The sequence below is a fragment of the Camelina sativa genome, chromosome 17, assembly GCF_000633955.1.
Source record: "Camelina sativa cultivar DH55 chromosome 17, Cs, whole genome shotgun sequence".
NCBI classification, from domain to species: Eukaryota; Viridiplantae; Streptophyta; class Magnoliopsida; order Brassicales; family Brassicaceae; genus Camelina; species Camelina sativa.
This window is the reverse complement of record NC_025701.1, coordinates 15,129,225-15,140,561: the sequence shown is the minus strand read 5'-3', so window position 1 is coordinate 15,140,561 and position 11,337 is coordinate 15,129,225. Positions and strand designations below refer to the sequence as shown.

General features: G+C 37.3%; 3 protein-coding genes across 3 annotated transcripts; all 3 read right to left on the bottom strand.

Moving 5' to 3' along the window:
* On the bottom strand, positions 2,934-4,081 carry LOC104757285 (auxin-responsive protein SAUR63-like). The gene has a single exon (XM_019239262.1). It carries the CDS (start codon positions 3,853-3,855, stop codon positions 3,421-3,423), a length of 435 nt encoding a protein of 144 aa, XP_019094807.1. The 5' UTR covers positions 3,856-4,081; the 3' UTR covers positions 2,934-3,420.
* LOC104759500 lies at positions 7,708-9,009 on the bottom strand. Its single transcript, XM_010482414.1, has one exon. The coding sequence runs from the start codon at positions 9,007-9,009 to the stop codon at positions 7,708-7,710; it is 1,302 nt and encodes a 433-aa protein (XP_010480716.1).
* Positions 9,360-9,958, bottom strand: LOC104757284 (auxin-responsive protein SAUR67-like). The gene has a single exon (XM_010480013.1). It carries the CDS (start codon positions 9,870-9,872, stop codon positions 9,456-9,458), a length of 417 nt encoding a protein of 138 aa, XP_010478315.1. The 5' UTR covers positions 9,873-9,958; the 3' UTR covers positions 9,360-9,455.

The following is an 11,337-nucleotide window of genomic DNA, read 5'->3' as shown; positions in this document are numbered from 1 at the left end:
ATTTTTATGGATTTTGAAAAGAGTTTTTGTTATTTAAGTATTATTAATGATCTCACCCTTTGTTAATGATCTCAAAAGTTTCAAAAACTCGATCCAACAATTGTGTTTCTTCGTCGCATCCCCAACTTTTCATGTAGGCACCCGTTAGTTTTCATATCTTTTTGTTTTACACCTCTTTATTTATATAAAGTTTCAGTATTGTGATCCAACAATTATGTTTCTTCGTTGTATCCCTTGATTTCAATGTTTGCACTTGTTAGTTTTTGTATCTTTTTGCTTCACACCTTTTTGTTTCACATGTCTTTATTTTCATATTTTTGCATCTCTTCGTTGTATCCCCATCTTTCAAAAATCGCACCTATTAATTCTTTCACATTTTTTTCACACCTCTATGTTTCAAAAATCGCACCTTTTTGTTTTATACCTTTATTATTTTTATAAATTTTGATAGAATAATGATTTAATTTTTATTCTATGTGAATATCTTTCAAAATTGATTATCTGAGTATAATTCAGTAAACCTAGATTTATATATCTTTAACATTATTCTCTTATTGTCACTGAATCGATTTTTCATTTTTATATATATAACAAATATTTTATTTAACTAATTTAGTTAATTCATCTTAGTCATTATTTATGACTTTTATATTATACAGTTAAAAAATTACCAAAATTTTTTTATTCTGAAATATGAAATTAACAATGTTAATCATTTAAAGTTTTCACTTTTCTGTGAGGTAACGCACGTGCCAACATCCTAGTGGTTGTTAACAGCTCTCTCTCTCTCTCTCTAAATGAGTGATAACGTTTCATCAAGTTAATCTTTGTAGAATAATTGAAACTTTCTTTAATGGATAGAGATCATTTTTGTTTCTACTAAATTTTAAGTAGTAACGTTGTCTATTATCTTCTCATTATGTCAGTTCAAATCATAAGAACGTCTCTTGTTCTTGTTTAGTCATGTTTGCCTTAACAGAGGTTCATATGAACACTATATATAGTGAATGAACTCTTGGTAGCTAGATCATCTTTTGTTTAATGGCTTGAAGGTTTCAGGTATTTACATGAAACTGTCAGAACAAGTGATTTTTGAGGTTAGATGAAGTCTCCATTTTTTTGGAAGTTGAGTTTGTATTATGATAAGACAAGAGACAAACTAATAGATAAACAAAGTAATAGTTTGACATTAACAAAACAATATAGTGTTGTTACTTAGACAGTCAGACATACACTAATTCTTCTTTTTCTTGTTTTCTTGTTTTTGTCTTCAATACCCTGTTTTTAGTTTTCTGCAATCAATGGTGAAATTATGTCAAAATCACTAGATCACCATCTTTCGGCTGAGATTGCAGTTTTATCCTTTGTGTGTTTGTGTTAATCGGTGATGATTTGCCTACGGTATCTGATGTCCAAAGTTGATAAAAATGTGTTTGTACATTTCGTTTTTCTTAGGCAGAAAGTGAAATTAGGCTTTGCGACACTGTTTGCTTCTTTATAGCATAAGCTACGGCCTGTTACTTTAACACCTGTTTACATCTATTTTATATCCATCTCTGTTTTGTTTTTGTTCTCTGTTTCATTCTTATGTTATTCGTAATCATATTTTTGTCTTTTATTTTACTTGTGCATCGGGTTTTCGCTTGGTTCCTTTGTTGTTGAACTGGCATATTCATGTGGATGATCTGGTTACTATGAAGAACTTATTTTATATCTTGAAGAACATCTCTACTCTCTAGTCTCTAGCTTGATTGTAAAGATTTTCTAAGTTTTAGTTTTAAGTTTCATTGTTAAAAGCATCCAAAAGGTGACTCTACCTAGTTGTGACTCCAACTGATGCAGTTTAATTCAATCCTTTCCTAACTCAACATCGCCAGTTTTTATGTCCAAGTGAAGAAGTAGTGCTCTGCTCTGTTTTTTGCTCTGCTCTGTTGAATATAAGTATTCAATTTTTCTCTATATTCAACAATAATTAAAATGTACATTCTATTTTATTAGAAATCCTATAAATAAAAAACTGAATGGGGGAAAAAAATGAATCAGAATATCTTCATTATTTCTAAAGATGTTATCTTTCGAGTATTAAAGTTTTACTAATAAAAATTATTTCTATTAATGTTTTATAATATTTACGTACCTAGAAAACTATTATATAATATTTGTTTTTTTTTTAATATTGTTAACTATTTATTGCGAGATGGATCGCGGGTTGCAGCCGCGTGACATGCATATGCATAAAAAACAAATAAAAGAAAAAAATGTAGTTTGTAAGGTTTGAAGTTGTATTATATTGGACTAAAATAATAACTTAATCACTACACCAAAATAAACATGTTAGATTTAATACATTAAAAAAGTTAATATATATTGTAGATATGATTTATGGGTATAATAGGAATTCAATTAATATAAAACATATCTCACCAATTCTAATTATGGAATGCATATATAGAAAAATATTTAAATATTTATCTTTTATTTTCAATATTCCCTTTTTATTTATATACTATTTTTAATTTTTTAATTAATAATAGTAAAACCATTACGTATTTTAGCTTACTAATTTTTTTATGAGAGAGTAATGTAAATTAATGTAAATCTTTGTTTTTAATTTTATACTAAAAATTAAAAACCAATATATAGTTAACTTTTATATATATGTAAATATATGTTTTGTTATTTTTTGTGTATTTCACAGATAACTTTGAGATTTTGTTTTCAGTTTCTTTCTTATAATATCAATCAATCTAATAATTAAAGTCAAAATAGATATTTCAAAAGGTATTTTCATTATTTATAAAGAATAATTAATGTAAAACTTTATATAAAACAATTACAAAAAAAAAAAGGAAATTTAAAAATTAAAGATATGAGATGATGATGAATTGATGATGAGTCAAGTTGGAGAGAGGCTAATTTTTTATATATAGTAGTATATAAGATTTCCGAAAACCCTAATTATCTCCATCCAAGGAAAAGGAATCCACTTCTTCTACCGAAAATGTTCTGGAAAATCATACTCCCGATGTCAAAGACCTTTTGCCTAAACTTCCAAAGAAGCTCGATCGAAACGGAGAGTACTCCATGGCGATTCTTCACGCGTCCTCAAAGTGAAGAAGATACTCTCCAAGATCTAGAGAAGATATATCTTGACGTGGTCAAGGAGGTTTCGGGTCTGAGTTCACCTCTTGTAGCTTCTTCTTCGTTGAACCATTTGTCTTTTAGTTCATCCATGTGTGAACATTTCAGAGATTTATATGAAACTGTCACAACATGTGATATTGAAAGTAGCTCATTTTTCTTTCAAAATGGTATTTGACTTTGAATTTTGGCGAGGCAATCTTGAAGAGAGGCAAAAAATAATAATCTCTCTAACTAATTCATAAGAATCTTTACAAACATGTAAGAAGTAGTAACACTCTAAAATACAAGCAATTGTTGAATAGGAATACTTTGTTGTTCTTGTGGTTGCAAAGAGCATCTAGCATTAGAGATTGACATTAACAGAGCCTTTTCTGTATCTCCATGCAAAGATTGACATCTTTGGATCAGTTTAATGAGATACTCCAAGAAAACCGAATCAAATGGCAATGTGATTGGTCCGTCCGTCGGCAGACCAAACTCTTCTTCAGATATTCTCAAGAGCTCTTGGACAATAGAGTTGCTCAGGTAACTTATAGGAAAAGCAAAGCGGATTTTATCTGCCGTGTAAACCACAAAACAACCCTTCTCTACAACTGTTGAGCTACTAGTAGTAGCACTTGACCTCTGAAGCGAGATTCTTTTCCTGTTGAAGGCTGCTCTCTGTTGCCATTTCTTTGCCATCTTGATTAGCTTCCTTGTGATCATCATCATTTTCTGGGAAACGATTTAGATTGGAATGCGAGATGGAGAATGAAGGAGAAAAGATTTGTGAATTCTCTGTGTAAAGCTCCCTGAATGAAAGTTATAATTGATGAAGAATATCATAGGCTTGTTTCATTATATAGAAGGATAAGAATATAAGATTGGCTTTGCGACAAGTTTCTGATGAGCAACCTTACCAGACACAACACATGCTTATGTTCCCTCTCTATAAGGGTCCCAAGTTTGTAATCAACTTGTGTGGACTATAAAACTTGTTGTGAGAAGACATGATCATGTGGGTATAAATACTATATGACAAGAGTTAGGTACTAAGACATTTGTGAAGAATGCAAGAGGTATATTTATATTCAAACACGAGATGTTGAGAACATGTAATTTTTCAGCTACAAACTCATGCTTCTGTACGCCTTTGTTTGTAAGCATAAGGGTCCCAAGTTGGTTAGTCGATCCATTAGCTAAATCAAATGTGAGACACAAATATAATAGGTCAAGTTATTATTATTCATGGACAACAAATCGTTTGCTGAAATCAAGGACAAAAATGTGGTTAGAATAAATAATGATCAGAGATATATAGATAGATGCAAAGAAAGACATATGCTTGTGAAGCAAAAACGAAGAGCATGTAGGTCCTTCAATTTTCCGGCCAGCGAATCAACTATTCCTACTAAATTTGCTCATTTCTATGACAGAGAGGTTAAACTTAGGCCATACTAAAATTTCTCATTACTTCTACGAGATTGATAGGTACAACTGAATGATGGATTGATTTGAATGAAATTTGTTAACTACTGCACCACTTTTTATGACATAAAGATAAAGATGTAGAGAATAATATTGGGAAAAGATGTTTGTATTATTCACATGACCAACATATTTATACAAGAGGTTGTGCTTATCACATTCTTAAGATAAGGCTACAACTTATATGATAAGGACTACAAAGATTAAAGCATATCATATCTATACTAATACGCCCCCGCAAGATGGACGACGCTTGCAGAGACCAATCTTGTGACAAAGAGTGTCGAAACGCAGACGAGGCAGAGGTTTAGTGAGTGCATCCGCCAGCCGGTTTTCTGAACTAATGTGAGCGACACGAAGTTGCTTGGCCTGAACCTGCTCACGAACAAAATGATAGTCAAGAGCCAAATGCTTCATGCGAGAGTGAAACACTGGATTCGCAGAGAGGTAAGTGGCTCCAATGTTATCGCAGAACAGAACCGGTGTTGTAGTGGACTGAATACCAAGCTCAGACATTAAGGAAGCAACCCATTTCACCTCAGAAGCTGCCGCAGTAAGTGCTCGATACTCCGCCTCAGTCGAAGAGCGAGCAACACCACTTTGTTTCTTGGACGACCAAGACACTGGCTGGCGACCAATATACACCAGGTAACCACCGGTAGACAAGTAATCATCACGACAGCCAGCCCAGTCAGCATCGGAATACGCATGAAGAGTAGTTGGTGTCGAAGCAGAGAAGAAGATTCCCTTATCCGGAGTTCCAACCAAGTACCGTAATAACCGCTTAACAGCCTCCCAATGCACAGTCGTAGGTTTGTGCATAAATTGAGAAAGTCGATTTACTGCAAACGCAATGTCAGGTCGGGTTAAAAGAAGGTACTGCAGACTCCCAACCGTGGCACGATACTGAGTTCCATCAGACAACGGAACACCAGAGGACAAAGAGAGAACCTGCGAAGACACCATGGGCGTAGGGACAGGTTTTGCTTCCGCCATATGAGTCTTGCGGAGCAAGTCAGTGATGTACTTGGTCTGTGTGAGGTGAAGACCAGCAGCAGTGCGGTAAGCCTCCATACCGAGGAAGTAGGACAGCTGACCAAGATCTTTGAGAGAGAACCGAACGCCAAGGAGATCAGTGACCCGCTTGAGTTCTGTCATGGAGGAGCCAGTGATGACTATGTCGTCAACATAGACAAGGATATAGATGTAGGAGCTCCCTGTGCAAAGAACAAAGAGTGAAGCATCGGCATGCGAGTTTTTAAACCCGAGACTAATCAAAATATCTTTAAGTGCATTATACCACACACGCGGTGCCTGCTTGAGGCCATAAACCGCCCTTTTGAGTCGACAAACGTGATGAGGTTTGTCCTTATCAACAAGACCCGGTGGCTGAAGCATGTACACTTCTTCATTGAGAGGACCTAGGAGGAAGGCATTGTTTACATCTAACATGAGCAGAGGCCAATTTCCACCAACAGCAGTACCAAGGACGGCACGGATGGTAGCATGCTTAACAACCGGACTAAACGTGTCATGGTAGTCGAGACCAGGGCGTTGGTGAAAGCCTTTGGCAACCAGACGGGCCTTGTACTTGTCAATGGAGCCATCGGGGTTGCGCTTAATACGGAAAACCCATTTAGACTCAACAATGTTCTTTGCTTGGGAGCGATCAACAAGATCAAATGTGTCATTTCGCTTAAAAGCATCAGCTTCAGCATGAATGGCCTTTGTCCACTTCTCATCCTTAAGAGCTTGCACATGACTAACCGGTTCAATCTCTTTGAGGACAGCAGTGAGACCATAGCGAGGATTTGGCTTCCGAATGTTGTCCTTGGCTCGAGTCTGCATGATGTGTTTGTTCTGAGGAGGAGGCGGTGTTATTGGAAGACCAGAGGAAGCCAAAACAGAGTGCTCTGCAACCGAAAATGCAGAGGAGGAAGCAGGCGATGAATCCAACGATGGTGTATCAATAGTCGGAACTAAAGAATCACACGACGAGGCATCAGGGAGCGTGAGTGACCGATCAAAGGTAGGGACAATTGATGCAGAAAAAGAGTCGGACGTAGATGGTTCAGGAGAGGAAGGGAGAGGAGAGTTTGTTGGTGAGGAAAAGGGGAAAACTGTTTCGACGAACTGAACATGGCGAGAGACATAAACACGAGAGGTTGACACATCTAAGCAGAGATAAGCACTTTGGGTGAGAGAGTAGCCTAGAAAAATACAGGGAGTTGATCTTGGACTAAACTTGTTGTGACCGTACGGTCAAATCCAAGGGTAACACAGGCAGCCAAAGGTACAGAGCTTGTGGTAGTTGGGTTTGATTCCGAAGAGTAAGTGATAAGGAGAGGAATGAGAGAGATTTGGGGTAGTAAGTCGGTTTATAAGGTAGACAGCAGTGGAAAAAGAATAAGTCCAATAGGTGTTTGGTACGGAAGCATGGGTGAGAAGCCAGAGACCGGTTTCAACAATATGGCGATGTTTTCTTTCAGCCATGCCATTGTGCTCAGGAGTGTGAGGAGGAGAAGTGAAATGTGAAATTCCATTTGTTGCCAAGAACTCTTTAAGAGCAAGGAACTCCCCCCCATTGTCCGAGAAGAGCATTGTGATTTTTGTTTTGAACCGGTTCTCAACAAGAGCCTTGAAGATTGGAAATATTTGAGCAACCTGAGATTTTTGTTTGAGAGGGTACAACCAGGTGTATCTTGTGTAATGATCCACAAATATAACATAGTATTTGTACCCATCTACAGAGACAACAGGTGATGTCCAAACATCAGAATAAAGTATGTCAAGAGGAGCTTTTGAGTGTAAAGAGGAAGTAGAGAAAGGTAACTTATGGCTTTTATTACTAGAACAAGAGTTGCAAAATAAATGAGAAGACAAAGAAGCAGAAATAGGTAAAGAAAACTTAGAAACCATATGATGAAAAGTCTGAGAATTTGGGTGTCCTAATCTAGAGTGCCAAGAGGATGGTGTTGTTTTGGAGCAGCTGAACGCAGAAACAGAGGTTGGAACAGTGTTTGGGACGGTGATCGGCCACTCATATACACCTTCATTGGCCTTGCCTCTGAGAAGTGTTGTCCCCGTGCGTAGATCCTACGCCTGAAAAGTAAAGGGACACAGTTGAATCATTACATTGTTATTTTGACAAAGCTTGTTGGCAGAGATCAAATTTTTCTTCATTGCAGGAACACATAAAACATTGTTAAGCTTAAGGTTCCGGGAATAAGAGGGAAGGGAGATGAAACCAGAGTGAGTTATGGGGAGATTCGATCCATTCCCAACCATAACGTTTTCTCCACCAGTGTACGGAGCATGGAGAGAGAGATTGGAGAGATCACTCGCAATGTGGTGTGACGCAGCACTATCAAGAAGCCACGGAGAGAGGTCGGGGTGAGGTGAGCTTGTCGTGTGATGAGCCTGAGGTTGTTGTTGCCATTGAGGCGTGGGAAGCGGCAGGTGAGGTGCAGCCCAAGGTGCAGGAAAACGATATGGAGCAGAGTAGTGTGGTGAGAAAGAAGGAGTCGATGATGGTGCGCTGTACTGTGGACATCTGCGAGCACCATGTCCTTGAACTCCACAGATTTGACATTTCCCAAGGTACGGGCGAGATGGACGGAAACCACCACGTGAAGGGTTGTAGCCACCACGCAAAGATGAATTAGACTGTCGAGAGGAGAACTGAGTGGCATTCGCAGTCACCGGAGCAGAGAACTCTGTTTTTCCAGAGACCTTGAGTGCATTCTCCCTGTTGATAAGTTTTTCATGAAGTTCAGGGATTGAGATCGGCGTATCATGACCTTGAACCATCTCGACAACTGCTCTGTATTCTTCTCCGAGACCAGATGTTATGTAGTCAAGGAGATCTTCATGGGGAAGGGGAGCATCAAGGAGAGCAAGTTTGTCAGACTTGTTGATGATGTCTCGCATATAGTCATGAATTGAATTGTTTCCTTTAGAAACATCCTTGAGTTGGTCCTTGATTTGTCGGATGTGGCCACGAGAGGATTTCCCGTAAGTGCTAGAGAGGGTTTGCCAGAGATCCCGTGTTGTTGTAGTACGAGCAACAATCGGTTGGACGGAGAGGGAGAGAGAACCTAGAACAGCACTGAAAAGGAGCTTGTCTTGACGTTTCCAGGCTGCAAGATGTGGATTTGGTTGGTTTTCAGCGGTAGCAGTGGTGATTGTTGCAGCAGGCGTGTTGTCTTCATTGGTGATGAAGACATGAAGATCATGAGCCTCAAGAAGAGATTGAACTTGCAGACGCCAAGTGATGAAGTTGTTTGGCGTGAGTTTGGTGATGTTGGCCATGTTGAGGGAGATCAATGTTTTTGCCGGTTCAGAGATGTTGAAAACAGGGGAGGATTCAACAGAGGTAGAGGAGGTGTCGGATGCCATTGCAGAAAAGAAAAAGAGAGATTGCAGGAAAGAGAGAAATAGAAAAGAGATCGAGAGAGAGGAATTTAGGTTTTCAGATCAGTGCTCTGATACCATGTAGAGAATTGGGAAAAGATGTTTGTATTATTCACATGACCAACATATTTATACAAGAGGTTGTGCTTATCACATTCTTAAGATAAGGCTACAACTTATATGATAAGGAGTACAAAGATTGAAGCATATCATATCTATACTAATAAAAGATTCACAGCAGAACAGTTCGGAGTAAGCTGTCACAACATGTGATGTTGAAGTTATCTCATTTTTCTTAGTTTATAACGAAAGTAGATTTTAATGACTGTCTGAAAGAGAGACAAATACAATGGCTTGTATTTCTAAAATTAGCTGTCTGATCTAATACATTAGAATCTTTACAAACACAGAAATTGCTACAGTATAATTCTCTAAAATACAAGCAATTGTTCTTGTTGTTGAAAAGAGCATGGTAAGGAACATCTAGCACTAGAGATTGACATTAACAGAGCCTTTTCCGTATCTCCATCCATTCGTCGTTTGATCAATTTGATTAGATACTTTAAGAAAACCGCATCGAACGGCAACGTGATTGGTCCACTGGTAGAGAGGCCAAACTCTTCTTCAGAGATCTTCAAGAGTTCTTGAAAAACAGAGTTGCTAAGGTAACTTATTGGGAAAACAAAGCGTGCTTTATCTGCAGTGTAAGCCACAAAACAGCCCTTCTCTACAGCAGTTGAGTTGCTAGTAGTATTTGCTCTCTGAAATGAGATTCTTTTCCTGCTTAAGGCTGCTCTCTGTTGCCATTTCTTTGCCATCTTCAAAAGCTTCTTTGCGTTCATCATCATTTTCAAGACAAAGTGTGTTTCCTAAAAGATCGGAAAGGAAAAGAAATCTGTGAGTTGTTGTGCTGTGTGCTGTATAACTCTTTGAATGCAAGTTATGGTTGATGAAGAATCCAATAGGCTTGCTAGGCTATATATAAAGGAGAAACTTTAGGAGTTTAGATAGATTAGAGAAACCAAACAGACAGAACACATGCTTCTGTCTTTGTTTTATGTGATCATAAGGGGTCACAAAGTTGGTAACCAATACTCTACTAACCAGCTCGTGGATTAGAATTTCTGTTGATAAGACATAACCATGTGAGTGTGAGTATAAATCTTATACAAAAACATTTAGAAACAGTGACATGTGCAATGAGTGAATGAAAGATACAGAATTTGTAGGCCTTTTGATGTTTTCAACGAAATTAAAACCACCTAAACCTGCAATTTTCAATAGATTCGTAGGTTCCTTTCAGGGGACTAGTGTTCAGATATGTAGAGAATAATTAGGAAAACTAAAACGTCTGAAACCAATATTAATGCACACACGTCTAGAGAAGTTGAACTTGCAGAAACTTCACTGGTAAAGGTACTGTCTGAAAAGATTTTTAGATTGAAAGTTTCAAGTTTATTCCTGTAGATTTCTAAGCTTCTTGACCTTTTTCCATAAGAAAAAGTGTCTTGATAGATGTTGTAGAGACTGTCATAAATTTTGTTCATCAACTTAATCTTTTGAACTATATTAGTAGTGTTTGTTATTCTTGTGGTTGCAGAGAACATTGTAAAGATCATCTACCACTAGATATTGGCATTGTAAGAGCCTTTTCTATGTCTCTATTCAATATTCTCAATCAATTTGATGATATAGCAAAACCAAATTTAGAGGCAAGGTGATTGGTCCACCAACTCTTCCTTATAGGTGTTTAAGAGCTCTTGGAAAAACAGAGTTGCTCTCGGAAAAGCAAAGCGTTCTTTATCTCTATAGCAATTAAGCTGCGAGCAGTAGTACTAGTATATGATCTTTGGAATGTAACTAGAGAATCTGAATAGCTTTTCTTGGACTTCAATGGGTTTTACATTGGTATTTTGGATGAATGGTACTGTAATATCAAAGTCTCAACAGGTTGTTATTGGAGCATCTGGAGTTGCTCCTGTTTGTATCAGAATCTTTATGTAATTTTATAGTAACTTCCATCTAAAACAACACAGAGCACACAAACCTGTACGATAATCTTTTCTATTGATGAATTGAAAAGAAGAATGCAAGACATTTTCGCAAAATTTGTCATATTTATGCAAAAAGATAGACTTCACATGTTCAAAATTACGCCTTGCTGCGAGAACAATCACACAAATTAAACAAAACACTGTACTCCGACACAATTATACTTCTTCTTCTTTTGGTATATATGTTTGTCTCTGTCTTAAATAATCACATACTTGTTAAGCTTTGACGGCTCTGATTAATACTCTCAGCGGATCCACC

Excerpts from the sequence above, each read along its gene's own strand:
- LOC104759500 (XM_010482414.1), bottom strand. The coding sequence starts at position 9,009 with ATGGCATCCGACACCTCCTCTACCTCTGTTGAATCCTCCCCTGTTTTC.
- LOC104757285 (XM_019239262.1), bottom strand. The coding sequence starts at position 3,855 with ATGATGATGATCACAAGGAAGCTAATCAAGATGGCAAAGAAATGGCAA.
- LOC104757284 (XM_010480013.1), bottom strand. The coding sequence starts at position 9,872 with ATGATGATGAACGCAAAGAAGCTTTTGAAGATGGCAAAGAAATGGCAA.